General features: G+C 42.4%; 1 protein-coding gene across 1 annotated transcript; it reads right to left on the bottom strand.

Moving 5' to 3' along the window:
- Positions 1-965: 965 nt before the first annotated feature.
- LOC144824595 (gamma-crystallin-1-like) lies at positions 966-13,921 on the bottom strand. The gene is made up of 3 exons (XM_078683647.1): positions 13,902-13,921; positions 2,594-2,836; positions 966-1,295 (listed from the first exon to the last, which is right to left on the bottom strand). The coding sequence occupies exons 1-3, from the start codon at positions 13,908-13,910 to the stop codon at positions 1,023-1,025; spliced, it is 525 nt and encodes a 174-aa protein (XP_078539773.1). The 5' UTR covers positions 13,911-13,921; the 3' UTR covers positions 966-1,022.
- Positions 13,922-15,407: the final 1,486 nt, after the last annotated feature.

Raw genomic sequence — 15,407 nt, 5'->3', positions numbered from 1 at the left:
CAAATAAGTTTGCGAATCCTACATATTCCTTAATTGCGAATTGCAAATTGTGATTCACAATTAAGGAATATCTCCTAGAGGCACATAGGAATGAATGGGAAGACATTCTCAATTTTTGATTCTCAATTAGAGAATTGAAAATTGAGAATGCAAATTCAAGGGTGCCAGGGTGTCAAATGGACACTGTGTTGCATCCCTGAAATGTGCATGTGTGCACATGTGGCACACATACATGCCCTATGGGCATGTATGTGCAGCACATGGCACTTTGAAAAATGCAAGAAAGTCCATTTTTAATTTGCGATTCCTTATGGCCAAATTGCACTTTTTCTTGGCCTCTTACATTGCATTAAAGGAATCGCAATTTGCGATTCCTTAAATGCAATCGCAAAATAAGGAATAGCAAATTTGCGATTCCTTATTTTGCAAGGCTGTTTTCCATTCATACATCCAACTGAGCTAAATTGCGATCGCAAAAGCCGAAATTCTGTGAATTTTGGCATTTGCGATAGGAATTTTGAATGATACATATGGCCCTTAGTCACAAAAAACTGTTTATTTTTTAAGAATTCACATCTCCGGTTTCCTACAGTGGACTTTTTTCCGTTTTGGGTTCATTTAAATCATAAAAATATTTCCGATTTTTATGAATCGGTGTTGGATTTCTATTGTGTGTTGTGTCTTACATAGTTAATGTATTTCTGTTTTTAAATGCTTTTAACCCTTGTCTCCTAAGTTAAGCCGGCCTATTTGCAGCCAGCTACCAAGGGCTGAGCAAGGGAATCATTTTTGAGACCGTAACTGGACCTTCTATTGTGCTTGTGGTCTTTTTACTAGTGGTAGGTACCTACCTACAACTAATAAGTAACCTTTCAAAAGCAACAATATAGATTCCATATGTTTTAAGAAAAGCAGTGAGGATCTTTATTTTCAACTGTTGGGGGAAGGAAAAATACACTTTGAAATCAAGGTATTTTAAGTTTTATTAATACAATCTAAATAAAGTTACTACCTACAGTAGTTTACAAATATCCCATTCTTCTGAAGGAGCCAACCCTGGGGCTCATGGCACCCCAGTCGGTGTACCTCCTGTACTCTCCAGGCCTCAGGTAGTATTGACGTCCTCTATAGTTGGGCTCTTCATAGAAAATCCAGTGCCCCTCAAACACATTACAGGAGTGGATGTCATTGAAGTGGAATCGGTCATAGACATTTGGGCAGTCATCTGTGAAGTCCATCATCTGCCCTTCGAAGTCACTTTCCTCATACAGCCTGATCCGGAAGGTGCCACGGTACTGTGAAAATGAAAAGAAAAGAAGAGATGCAAAAGATCAATTGTTAGATCAACGTGGCAAATCACTGGAATATCTTGTTTTAAAATATCATGGTGGCAAAATATCAGGTCCTAAATAACTGCTATTAAATTATTCTGAAAGTATGAAGGTAAGTATATATCAGTAAGCATAGATTAACTATTCTTAGGTTCACACATATGTATTTTGACAATATAGGTTACCTTAAAGATAGCATAGATGTAAAGTTAAGAATTGTACATCTATGTAACTTATTTTCATGACATTTAGGTTCCCAATATTCAGGCCAAGATATTTCCACACATCAATATATGTTTATACTCAATATTCTGACATACAAGTGATCCACTTACAAAACACATGGTTTTGACTAAAATGGTATTGAAACACACTGTATATATTTATACAGTATTTATACAGAATGTTATTTCATGTCTAATTCTGAAAAGGAAACATTATTATATTATTTTCATCAAACAGAAAGATAGGTTGACAGCATACACTATAAAGATATGTTTTACCAGAAGATGAATTATCTAACTGGAGTTAGGTCTTCTATTACCAAAAGCAGATAAATTAGGAATGGATAACAAGGGGACACATCACATAAGGTATGATACCTGCACCCCATTGATTGTAGGTATGTCTAAACTGCTTTTTCAAGGTTTCCATGGTGTTACCAATCATTATATGTACAATGCTGAGAATTTTTTAGATTCATTGACTATTCTGAACACTGGGTTCTGGTGATAGAAACCCTGCATTGTAAATTAAGCAATGTATTTAAAATGTGTGGCCTTACAATATGAGGATCTAGACCTTATGTTTGGGAAACAGCTTAAGACACACCTCTTTAAAGAGCACTCCCTCATGATGCAGCAACAGTTCGATTTGCCTCTTGAAACCAACTACTACCCCTCCATTCCACACGTTGACTGAGCCTTTGCTTCATACCATAATCAGCACTCCTCTGCTTTTCAGCTACGGGCACACTATATAAATACCAAATACATACGGGCATACATAAAAGAACAGGGTCTCATGGTTGATCAATGGATTTTGATATGTCCTTCCATACTAAAAAGGATGTGCAGGGCTTTAATTATCAAAACTGTTTGGAGAGAGACATAGAAATGTGGACGCTCTAGAAAAGCACGTTTTGCATTAGTGACCTATTTTAGACCATAGCATAAAATATACATTTCCAATATTTGTGTCTTTAAAAACCAAAATAAAGTTGTTAAAAAAGCTGAAAGCATATCGGCTGAACCTGGACTTACTTCAGGGATCATTCGACAGGACCTGATAGAGTCATTGTATCCCATCCACCGCTGGTACTCGGGGTACTCCCCCATCCTCAGATAGTACTGGCGCCCCCTGTAGTTGGGGTGCTCATAAAGCATCCAGTTTCCATTTTGAACACGGAGGGAGTTGCAGCGACTGAGGTGGGAGTGCAGCTCTGCACTATCAGAATTGCACTCATAGGAGCGGCCACCAAAGTTTCTGTCCTCGTAGAAAATAATCTGTAAACAGGATGATAAAATGAAACATTATAAAAGCTATTGGCTATGTTGTGTTGTAGCCGTAGCAGATAACTTTGTTCTCATTGACCTCAAGGAAAGATAGACTTTTGTCATAATCCTCAAACTTGCTATCTAATCTCATATTTACACTTTCTGTTGAAATCACATACCTTAATACTAAAAAGTGACCTTGTGAATCATTCCTAAATGTAGCATTTTTCAAGACTTTAGAATGGGTAAATTGACCTATGACACATCCAGTTTTCCAACTGGCTGTTGAGAGATCCAACTTTAGAAAAGTATTGAGCCAATCACTCTTTTTATCACACTTTTTCAGCCGTCCTTTTAATCCTGATTTGGAGGACACATGAAAGAATATAGATAATCTACCATCTATAAAAGTACCGCTGTACATAGAGTGTCTAAATCTGTGCAGTAACATCAGAAAATAAAAACCTAAATCACCTACATGTGGATGGTGACTTCATACAGTTGTTTGGGTTGTGCATCTTTATTCGCCTCACCACCGGAACTGCCCCCTCTAAACGATGTTGAGAAGTGGTGGGCCAGGGAATTAATTTTGCACCATTTGCAGGACTTTTCACAAGGAGAGGGTAGGGGTCACTAAAAAGTTCACAAGTGTTTCTCTCTTGTTTCCAATTGGTGTCTGTGGGCTTTGAACACTATCAGTGGTTAATGTGAACCAGTGGTAGCAGGTGGGACTCACCAGCACTCTATTCTGAGGACAATGAGTTATTTCTCTTAAACTTTGATCCAGCACATGAGAGAGAGGAGCACACAAAAGGGGGGAAATAAGGTAGAAGTTGAAGAAAAACAAACTGTGACAAAGGGAGAAAGTTGGAACCTGGAAGAGTGAGATAAAAGGAGATAAAAGGACAGGGTTTGTCTGGTGGTGGACGAAGGGGCATGTAGTGGAATCAGGGCTACAGCGAACATAAACTCACCTTCTCCAGTGCTCAAAACAAGTCAAATATTAGGGGCATGGCTTAGCAGCCAGCAATGGCGGACGCATGAGCGAGAGGCTCTGCACTGACCTGGTAATTATTCACTTAAGACACTGCAACGGGTGGCTTGACGCTGTTCGAATCGCGAGCGTTGCCGCCGCTGGAGGGGACTCACGGCAGCCCGGAGATCGAGTTTTGACGAAATGCTCTGACCCTGCGCAGGACTGAGGCCGGGCCCTGCTAGAAAGAGCTTGCTGCGTCATAAAGTGAAGAGGAGGCCCTGAGCCACGGAAAAGTGACTAGTGCGAAGCAGGTGAGAGCCACTTAATTCCCAGCACTGGGGATTTACTACCCCCTCACTCTCTCTGATAGTGCAGCACAGAGCTGGTGGACCTGGCTATTGCCTGACTGAGGCCTGCCACCTGGGACGCGGGAGCCACGGGAGAGAGGGGCCAGTTAAATCTGTGGGGACTGTGGCGCACTGTGCTGAACCCTTAAGTGTTGCAGACCAGGGGCTCCCCCCTGCATGCACCCGTCGACAGCAGAGTACTGCATTCCAGCGGTGGAGGCCACCCTTGTGAGGGCCGAGCAGAGGCGACATCAGGGACACCCCAGGACAATATCATAACCGAGCGACAAGGATGGGCAAACATAGGGCAAAACCAGTTGAGACTGCCACAGAACAAGAGGAGGGACAACGGGAGCAGGTGCAGAGCAATGCGGGCGCAGCAGCTTGAAGACCTCATACAACAACAAGATTCTAGAGGCAATCTCAGACTCAAAAGAGACACTACTTCAAGTTATAAGCACAGTGTTGGTGGGGTTTGGGCTACTCCGTGCGGAGCACCATAAGCACAACGAAAAGGTGAAAATGGTGGTATCAAACCTTGAGGAGCTGTCCCCAGCCCACGAAGCGATGGTCAAACAGGTGGCAGAGCTGCAGGACAGGGTTAAAACACTGGAGTTACGGGCAGAAGATAGTGAAGGGCGTAGCTGAAGAAACAACATCCGCATTTTGGGCCTTCCAAGGAGGTTGAAAACGGCAACATGATGGCCTATTTGGAACCATGCCTCTGCACAGTGGTAGCTCCGGAGGGGCTAACACAGTTCTACACCCTGGAGAAGGCACACCGGGTCCCAGCACGCCGCTGGTGCCGGGTTAACCCCCAAGACCAGTAGTGGCCTGGTTATTACGTTATTGGGACAGACATTTCTTACTGCACTAGGCATGATCAGATAGCCAATTTGAAGTAAATTACAGTCTAGTCTCCATATTCCCAGACTATACCATTGAAGTGCAACAAAATGCCTGCTTCTTGGAAGTTAAGAAGGTGCTGAGATCAGAAGGCTTCCAGTACTCTCTCATTTTTCCTGCCCAACTTCGCATAGTAGTGGATGGAATGACACATTTCTATGAGATCATATAGCTAAGCCTGTACCGAGGAATAGCACTGGCTCAGTGCCTTGCCGCTGCCGTAGCAGCAGACTCTCCTTGAGCCTGAGGAGGCAATATGGCCCCGGTTGGACTATTATTGAGAATGGTGCACGGCAAAGACCCTGATATTTGACACGATCTTGAGAGATCTCGAATGAAGCCACGACCCCCTGAAGGACCTTACTTTAGCTGGTTTGGGCCTTGATTTTCTTTTGTAGTTATATGAAGGGTTTGGGCAGACAGCAGTTGCCCCACTGCTTGGGGGAATGGGGAGTTGGTTCATGTTGGGATCCTTTAATCTGTTGTTTTTTGTTGTGCAAGGCTTGGCATATTTGTAGAGCGGATAACAGACTGCTTTTCTGTTACGCTGGATTGGGAGGGGGGTTGGAGGGTGGTGGAAGGGGATGAACTGCCTCACCTGTGATGTCAACACACTGCCAAGCACTGTTGTTCCTTACATGGAACATTAAGGGGATGGGGTCCATGTTCGAACGCCATAACATACATAATTATTTAAAGAGACAGGGAGTGCAGATAGCTCTCCTGTAGGAGACACAAATGTTTCAAGCAGAGGTAGAAAGACTGTGTAGGCGTTGGTGAGGGCAGGTCTATGCTACATCTTTCTCAGCGTATGCACAGGGGTGTTAGTCTGACTTAGATCCAGGGTACCCTTTGAGCTGAAATAGTCCATATTAGATAAGGAGGGCAGATATATCTTTCTCATGGGGAGGCTATATGGCCAACCTTTCTACTCAAATAGTGGACATGATGCTAGGACAGGTTATAATATGGGGTGATTTTTATATAGTGATAGATGTAGACTTGGACCGTTCTCACCCTCCCTTACACGGGGCTAAAACCTGACGAGTGGCGACTGGATTGGGGAGTGGATGTCACATTGGGAATTGAAAGATATTTGGAGAATCCAACATGGGGAGACATGAGAATACTCATTTTACTACCCAATGCACCAACTGCACACACGACTAGACGCCTTTTGGTGCTCCCCCTTCCTCAGCGGTTTTATCATGGGTACGGAATATCTAGGGTGGACCCTGTCGTATCACAGTCCATTACTGCTGACATACCGGCCGCATGGAGATAGACCTCCCATACCTACATGGCACCTCAATCCTATGTCTCTAGAAGATACACTGTTTACTAGCACCTTGCACTCCCTCGTAGGAGAGTTCTTTATTGAAAATGAACACTCCACTTCCTCTGCATTAATAGAGTGGGAAGCGTTTAAGGTGGTGGTGGGAGGACACTGTGTGGGGCAAACTGTGGGAGTGTGTAAGGTCCTCCACATGGACTTGTTGGCTAGGTAGGAAGAAATCCGGGCACTGGTAAACCTCCAGGGACAAGATGGACAGGCCCACGCACGTCTTCTGGATAGACACAAGCAATACCCTGACTACTTGGAAAGGGTCAGGTCTTATGACTATAACACATGTATGGACAGGGTGCAAAGGGAGGAGGGAAAAGCTGGCCGAATGTTGACCTGGTTAATTAGGCCGTAAATAAATGGGTCCCCGATTCTACGTGTTCGGACTGCTGCTGGCTTGACAGTACATGACCCGGAGGAGATCAATGGTCTATTTAGGAACTATTATAAGACACTCTATGCCACTCCCCCTGGGGTCCCCAGCGCACTTATCGGTGCTTTCCTTGACCTGTTAAACAGCGAGACACCAAATTAAATGGTTCTAAGCGTCCCTGCTGTCGCCACAACTGAAACTGCGGGGTAAATGGGAGAGGAATCTGAGAAGGGAAATGATCGATAAGGAATGGAGCAGAGTCCTGGAATCCCCTAAGAAAGTATCATGGCATACACGATTGAAATATGTTCAATTCAATTATGTGCATAAGACATACCTGACACCACATAGGATATTTGTCACTTCTGAGGGAGGGCCGAGCAGATGCTCGAGATGCAGCCGGGTAGACGCAGACTTCCTGCACATGACTTGGGATTGCTGGACTATACAATCCTTCTGGCATGAAGTACTCTCTAAATTATTTTTTTCTTTATTCGAAAATAAACATATAAAAGGGTATATATATTTCTCACAAAAATGTTTTTTCCTCATATAATTTCCCTCAATGTATTATAAAACTACCATACCCCCTATAAAACAATAAATACACTTAAACTGCATGAATACTATTATTGAAATTAGTTTTTGAATACACTGTGCTCCAACATTTCGTAACATAAATTTGTAAAAAATGTATTTTACTCATATTTGTGGTTGTAAAAAATAATCACATAAAATGGGTTCTAATATCAAATTCCTTTATAATATAGAGTCAAATATCCTATTCATTATAAGATTTTTTAGTATTTTTTATTAGATATTAAGTCTTCATGTATATCTGTTACATCCAACCTCTTAAATTACTTAGGCAACTCATCTTGATTAAGCACAAGTGTTTGCAGGTGCCAACGCGCATTTCGGTGCAAAGCGACCGAAGGGCCGTGCACCTTCCTCAGGGCACACACCATAAAAGTTCACGAGTGGAAGGGCAACCAAAATATATCTGATTACTTGGTACCATTTCACATAGAAACTGAACTCCAGCACTTCTTAAAAGCTGCGAAAGTCCTCAATAAACAAGAAGCAGCAAAGAAGTGTGTGCGCTGCTCATAACAAATTGCATCCCTTATAAGTGTCCGCGAATATGAATTATGGGTGCCTCTTTACTAGATGAATGAAAGTTACAAGTCTTACAGGATGCAGAAACATCAAGGGGTAGTCCAAATGGTGCTCAGACCACTTCTGATTGGAGACAAATCTCTGTGCTGTACGCTGATGACTGGAACCATATTGTAGGTGGTAACAAGAGCAATCAAGCCTAAAAAGCATTGGTATTCAGCACTCCGACCTTCAATAGCTCCATCCCTGAGCAAAACATTGAGCCACACCACGTATTCTTTTATAAATTAAGCACTGTTGCTTTGCTCCAAAGTACCATGGGCTCCTACCATTGTCATCACTTTCTTGGTGAAGTCAAGAACTCCGGGCTTGCTCTTTGAGGTGATTATGCATCAGAGACTCATATACAGTCTGACACAATGAAATAACACTCAAAATGGCCCACCAATCACAGGAAAGAGCTAAAGCTACGAATGCTTGTCTTTTCTTTACAAAATGCATTAATAGAGAAGTAAAATGGGTATCAGCAAGGCAAAGTCGAAGGTCATATCAATTTCTAGGCCCATGATGTAACGATACATGTTATTGTAGTGCTACCACCTCTACATGCTACAGACACTGTAGCACTAAGTTAGATATATTATGTTAACTATGGAGGAATTATGATTAAAAGCAACATTTAGTTGGAAGTGCTGTGTGGCACAGGATTGACAAAACATCTGTTACTCACAGCTATTCTCTTGCAGAATCAGAGCAGGTGAGAAACTGAGTTTCATGTTTCCTAACAACTGGGAATTCACATGGGAACTTCTCAAAGTGTCTCTGTGTAAAGCAATCCACAGTCTCAACTTAAAGTTGCATGGCATAATTTATCCAATCATCACAAATCTCAGTATTGTGCTGGCCACCTAAACAAATCAGTGATGCCATTTCCTTATGGAGCGGAAAGTATGGGTGTGGGAGAAACTACAGCACCCCCAACAAAGTCCATGCTTGAGTTCAGAAGGTGAATCAATAATGAAGATTCCTTTACATTATGTTTTTAGCTTGTCACATTTGCTCTGTGTTCAAAGAGAGAGTCCAAATGGCAGGTTATGTCTTCAGACAAATTGTGGGCTATCCTTTTAACATGGAGATTAGTGTTTACTTTTCTTTCTCTAATTGGAAAGTTAGAGGACTTTCTAAAGTGAACTATGGACCATCTTCCTGGGAAACAGTGAGTGTGAACGGCAAGGCTTTAGCATGCCACGTTTCTTTCTAACACAGAAGAACCTTTAAATACCTGTAAATGAACTGTACAAATATTTCAAATATTTCAAATATATCAGCGGTTGGAAAAATACACGTTTTATAATTCTGAAGAGTAATGGTAACAGAAATGTTAATACTCATAACAAATCAAGACACTTTACTTGGTGATGTGCACATGATAAAAATATGTTGAAACCGAAATCCCGTACATTATCTGTTGTGCGCTATATAGTTTTATCAGTCAAAATGCATGTCTTTGCAAATTTACTCGAAATTTCAATAGTAAATATGCAGTCTGAACCTTCTGACAATGTGCTACAAACTGATGCTTTAGTAATATATCTGTGACAGTGTCCTCCAAAATTCACTGCAGACTACACATTACACTCATAAAGACGTTCCTGCTGAATAGGTCTGGTAAGAAAATGGCATTAGAGTAATGTTGAGGGTGACATGTTTGATGTCCAGTGTTCCTTGACTTTAATCTATGTAATTTTCCGCCAATGGAGATATGTAGAGGCTTTTAAGGAAATCCAGCATCCACTAGTTCAATGTACTCACTGAGCAGATATAAGCTCAGACATACTATTCCCCACGGTGGCATGTCAGGGTCAGAGCAGGGGCGGCGTCTCTCAAAACAGGCTTTGTCATCTGAAGCTGTTCTGAAAGTCTCTGTTGTAATTGTTAATGGTCCTGCTTTTGGGTCTGACTGGGCAGCTAGTTAGATGATTCTGGGATCTTGGATGTGCTTTTTCTCATCCAGCAGGAGCTCACATCAGGTCTTTTTAACACAGGATATACGTATGGTTTACAGAAGCAGGTGCACATCTTTTCTCTCCCAGGGCAGCGCCTCTCCTCTTCCTTATTACATTAACATGCCTTCATCTATGTAAGCACAAAGAGTTTCATCCACAGTCAAATGGGCTCTCTCCTGATGGCAGCAGATGGCAATATATTTCTGCAGGCTTAGGATGCAGCTATATACTAGTGTCTAATCATTACGCTGCCTAAAAGGACTGTCAAAGCACTAAAAAGTAAATTTTTCTGGGCTCTTCCAGAGGCCTTATAAATGATTCCCAGCCATTAGACCCTCTGAGTTACCACCAATCATCAAACTCACAAATGTATATCAACCACCCTACATTAGCTGTGAGTGCACTCTTGGTCCCTATTGTGTAGCCGAGTACTCAACTTCACTAGTAGGAGCAATTGCAAAAACAAACTCTTGTCAAGTGAACTTGAGATGTCTAGGCCTAGAAGGCAGAAAAAATACAAAGTCAAATAGTAAATACAGAGTGAAAGTAAGATACCACAGAACAGAATAACATAGGGTACTGAATTTTAACCAACAATCTATATAAGTTAAACTTTACCTTATTGTGTGCTTTTCCAGCCACCTTTTTGCTGGCTCTCTGGCCACAAAAACACAAACATGTCATGTAATGATACTGCAGTTTCCTCATGCTCTTCTCCAGAGATGAATAATTACCTGTCTTCTGCCTTACTCCTCAACCTCCATCAGAGGTCTGCCTTCCCCTTACAAAAGCAAATAATGCATTGCTCTTAATCATAGGCAGATGTCAGTCTGATTGAGTCGCTGCCGTCAGCAACCGCCTCCATTAGTCTTCCGGTCAGAAACCCCGTCACACAGTGGAAGGCATTACAAGGAGCAATCAATGCCCACATGTTCCTGTGATGGTTGTACGGCTTTACAACGCGTGCTTTTACACCGCGTGCCGTTACAACGCGGTTTTTTCAACGCAAGTCGTTACCGCGACTTGCGTTGGAGGGATGCGGACTTAGGAATTTTTTAATTTACTATTCAACCACCAGCCTACGTACAGTAGGGAAGGTGTTGGATAGTAAATTAAAAAATTCCTTGTCCTGCAGGGCCCTCCAGCGCAAATTGTGGTAACGACTTGCGTTGAAAAAAACACGTTGTAACGGCACGCGGTGTAACAGCCGCGTCGTAAAGGCTGTTGCCCTTCTGTGATTATAGTGATGCAAGTGATGTAATGCTGTCAACAGACACAGTTTCTGGCTGAGAGTACTTATTTTCACCAATATATTAAGGGAAATTCATTGCACACAACTACAATGTCAACAGTGAACAGAAACCTCTGCACTAGTCCCATACACATCAATGCTTTTCTGAGCTTCTTAAATGTAAATCTGATATTTGTGCTCACAACAAAGAGAGCATGCCTCTTAAAGTAGGAGTGGGTGAATAATTCCCTTCTGCCAGCAGACTATGCGCAGTTTCGCCCACACCACATTTCGCTTGGAACATGGAGTTCTGTTAAAACTCAACCAACCGCCACATGTCAGTTTTTTCTTGCATGTAAGAAATTGCATCCCATATCATGATTTTCGGGCTCTAGAATGGCTCCCGGTGAGATTTATCAACACGGGCAATAGTGGCAGGTCGTGACTATTCGCATTGATAAAGCTGCCACTCGAGTAGGGAAATCTACTCGAGTGGCTGAAAGAAGCAGCACCCTCTGGTATGCCATGTGGTGTTGTATGTGCTAATATCAAAGAACCGAACAAGCTCCCAGCGCTACAAAATCAGTGCAAGCAACGCTACATGCCGAATCCCGTCCACTCACGTAACTCCACGGGATCTCACAGGGTTTTTATGTTACTCAGCAGCATTCCACAGAGGGAAACTCCCTGAGATCTACTCATCACTACTTAAAAGAAGGGTTACACGTATCCTCTAGTGAACTTCTCTAGCCACATACTAAGATTACAGTAGGCATCATACCCAAACTTTTACATATAATTATTTGGATTGTGAGCCATGACATTTTGAGGCAAATTTATATTCATGCAATGCAGTTCAGCAACCAAAGTTGCTGTGCTCTGCTGCACTGCGTTATGGGAAAGGGTTAGAGCAGAACAGCACCATATTCCAAATTTGGCGCAGATTTTCTTTCTCCCTGCGTTAGCACACATTAGACTGTCCTAGGCCAAACAATTCAGCAGGGATCCATGGGTGTATGTGTGATGTGAAGCACAGATTTTGTACAGAAAGGAGAACCTTCCAGTACAAAATACGAAGTTTTGACATAGTACAGTACATATGTACATTTATATATGGTATCGGAAAACCATTTCCTAAATTAATGTCAGTCTCCAGAAGGTGTAAATGTTTGACAAATCCCTGTCTATCAATGTTAGTGGGTAGGGATTTTCATCAAATCACTTGCAACAAATACCCATCACTACCCATAATACGCTCCCTTGACAGAAAGTAGCACAAATTGTTACTTTTTGTTACTTTGAGGCTACTTTCCATCACAAAACATGTTTTTCGATGAAAAGCAAATCCCAAAATCAACACTTCACACCAGTTAGTGTCTGTTTTGTGACTCATATCCAGTGCAAAGTGAAGATGAATTGTCCGTTTGTGCTTAAACACTTAACTGCATAGCATTTGGAAAATTATTACGATGTGCAATTAGCAGTGCCCTAGCAGCAGGCCCCAGGCGCATGGCTTACTGCAATGAATTAGTTGAAACCATTCTGGAGGGAGATTAGGTGGCTTGGAGCTGAGGGGAACTTTTCACTGCAAGGGAACACTGACCGCAATGATCTTGGTAATGAGGGGAATGATTTCTAAGCTCATCGCGTAGGCTTTGCATTTCTGAAGGACAAGAGGCATAGTTTATCAGCCTGGTCTCAGGTCCTTGGTAAACTGAGGCTATGCTACGATGTAGAAGTAAAGTCCATCACTAGTCACCTATTCAGTCAGTGGTAGAAGGGAAAAGAGAGTAATCTTTTGAGCAGTACTGACTGCTTGACTACACCCATTATCTACGGGGTGAGCTAAATTTCAAAATTATATACAAGACTTCTTTTTCTCATCTTTGCATACATTGTCAATCAGCCCACAAGAGTATTTTAGTCTCAGCGTCTTTCTACTGGCTGTTTGAATCTATTCTCTCTCCTCTAATGGGTTGCATGAGGGGCTATTGTACATCTAAAACTCTTGGCCATGCATCATACATTCAATATCCATTTCTTATAAGTACAGTAACCAACCACACATCTGCCCTGATGCTAAGCCGCAGGTAACATTGTGAGCACAGTAACCAATCACATATCTGCCCTGATGCTAAGCCGCAGGTAACATTGTGAGCACAGTAACCAATCACATATCTGCCCTGCTGCTGAGCCGCAGCTAACATTGTGAGCACAGTAACCAATCACATATCTGCCCTGCTGCTGAGCCGCAGCAAACATTGTGATTGCACCTGACTACCCTTCTACCCTGCCACCAGAATGCTCTCAGGTCACTGCTTCCTTACTGTGTGCCTACAGCACTGCTTAATCGTCACCTGGTGCCTTCTATCCCCTGCCAGCGATCTTCCCCCGATCGCTTGCAGTCGGCCTCATTGGTGACTTAGAAAGATTCTCTCTCACAAGCATTGCAACCTATCCTGGCCTGCTTCCACCTGTCCATACGTTTGTAACAAATAACGCAATTATGCCTATAATGGCACAGTGCTCTAGGTAAGGCTAATTACGTTTTTCTTTGATCTATGAGCACCTACATCAGAAAAGTGTACAAATGAACTGTTAAAAGCAAATTAATCTATCTCAGCCGACAGCATTACAACATAAGGTAACAATTAACTCTGTCTATCAAACCCTTGAGGGATCCTAACAAATGAGTAATTGATATTATAGCGACATCCGGGACAATAAGACTTGAGGAATTTCTAAATCTAAAGCCCGACATGTTGCCTTACCTTTCCCATCTTGGCTGGTGTCAGTCAGAAGCAGTGTACTCAGTGCTCAGAGGCCCCAGCCCTTTTATACACTGTGGGCACAAACGCTGAAGTCCGGATACAATGGACCTCGCTCAAGCCCTGGAAGGGAATGTATAGCTTTCTGTATTGTTGCACTGTAATTGGGGAACAGTCTTCTTTTTCAGACTCTCTTGTTCTGTTTTTGCTTATTGTGGGTTAAACCTAACTGCTGACACTTTCCGTAGTATACAGGTTCTGGAACCATTTTGTCGGCTCCTGAGGAAAACAATGTTAAATATTTCTGGAAGCCTAACACATGGAGAACGCTTTCATAATTTGAATGTGTTCATAGAACTTTAAGAGAAATAGGTTTTATGTTGTCATAGTGAGGTTTAATACTTTGTTAGTCTATCCTTAAATCCCTAAATTACAGATTTTCATACCATTTTTATTCGATAACCAAATATGTTAAACTAAGGTAACACAATTTGGTCTTTCAAATGACATTATGACACTTTTGAATTCCAGTAGCAGCTCCTCGAGGGAGTGCTATGGGCCGGGCCGGTGAGGCGGGGAAGGGGTAGGGTGGGGGGTAGTAAACTCCGGCAAACGGCCGAACGAAGGTAAGTAAATCAATAAATTAATAAAACTAATTACATTGCGCGTGCTGCATCGTCATTTGGTGTTGCAGCGTGCGCAATGTAATTTGTTTCATTTATTTATTTACTTACCTACGTTCGGCCGTATGCCGGAGTTTACTACCCCCAACCCTGCCCCTCCCTTCCCCACCGTCCCGCAGCACTCCCTCAAGGAACCGCTACTGTTGAATTCCTAGAAAATATGTATGTATATCTCCAATATAGAGACAACAGCCCAGTTTCTAGACACAACATATTTAAGTCTTTTAGTACTTAAGTTGCAGAAGAAGTGCTGGTGCTTAAAGCTCTGCTCAGAAGCCAGTGGCTGGCAATGACTCAGGAATACCAAGGCTGGTAGTCTGGATTACACCTCATGCCTCTTTAATCCACCAGCAGATAATCTCAGTCTCTTTATCTCACTCTTACAGTTTCCTGCTTTCTCCTTTTTGATGTTTGTTTGCTATTTCTCTTCCTCCGTCTTCCCTTTTTGTGTGTTTTCTCTTTCTTGCTTTTGGGACAAGTACAATGAGGAACAATATGTGGCAATCCCCACAAATGAGTGCCAGTGGGCGCTACTTGCAACCACTGGCTCACATTATGCACTGAAATCTTTCCACATTTAGGAAGACTGTATGTGAGGAGTGTAGTGTCTTGCACATAAAAGAATGATGGAACTCTTTTAGCTCCATCTGAACTCTTTGAGCTCCCACTGTACACTGTAAGTGTTGGAGAGATGAGTTGAAGGCAGGCTTAGAATGCTGAGTTCTGACTTACATACAGCAGAATAAAATTGGTAAAATTAGTCTCCATGTGCGGCTTGGTTATTGGAGAGTACCTGGGGCTGGCAGGATGCTACAACTGTCAACTG

Source organism: Lissotriton helveticus, chromosome 3_1 (assembly GCF_964261635.1).
Source record: "Lissotriton helveticus chromosome 3_1, aLisHel1.1, whole genome shotgun sequence".
NCBI classification, from domain to species: Eukaryota; Metazoa; Chordata; class Amphibia; order Caudata; family Salamandridae; genus Lissotriton; species Lissotriton helveticus.
Note: the sequence above shows the minus strand (reverse complement) of the source record. Positions and strands in the feature narration are given on the sequence as shown.

Bases quoted from the DNA above. Each gene is read 5' to 3' on its own strand.
- LOC144824595 (XM_078683647.1), bottom strand. The intron at 1,296-2,593 runs GTAAGTCCAGGT...TCATTTTCACAG, and splicing joins CCTGTCGAATGATCCCTGAA to TACCGTGGCACCTTCCGGAT.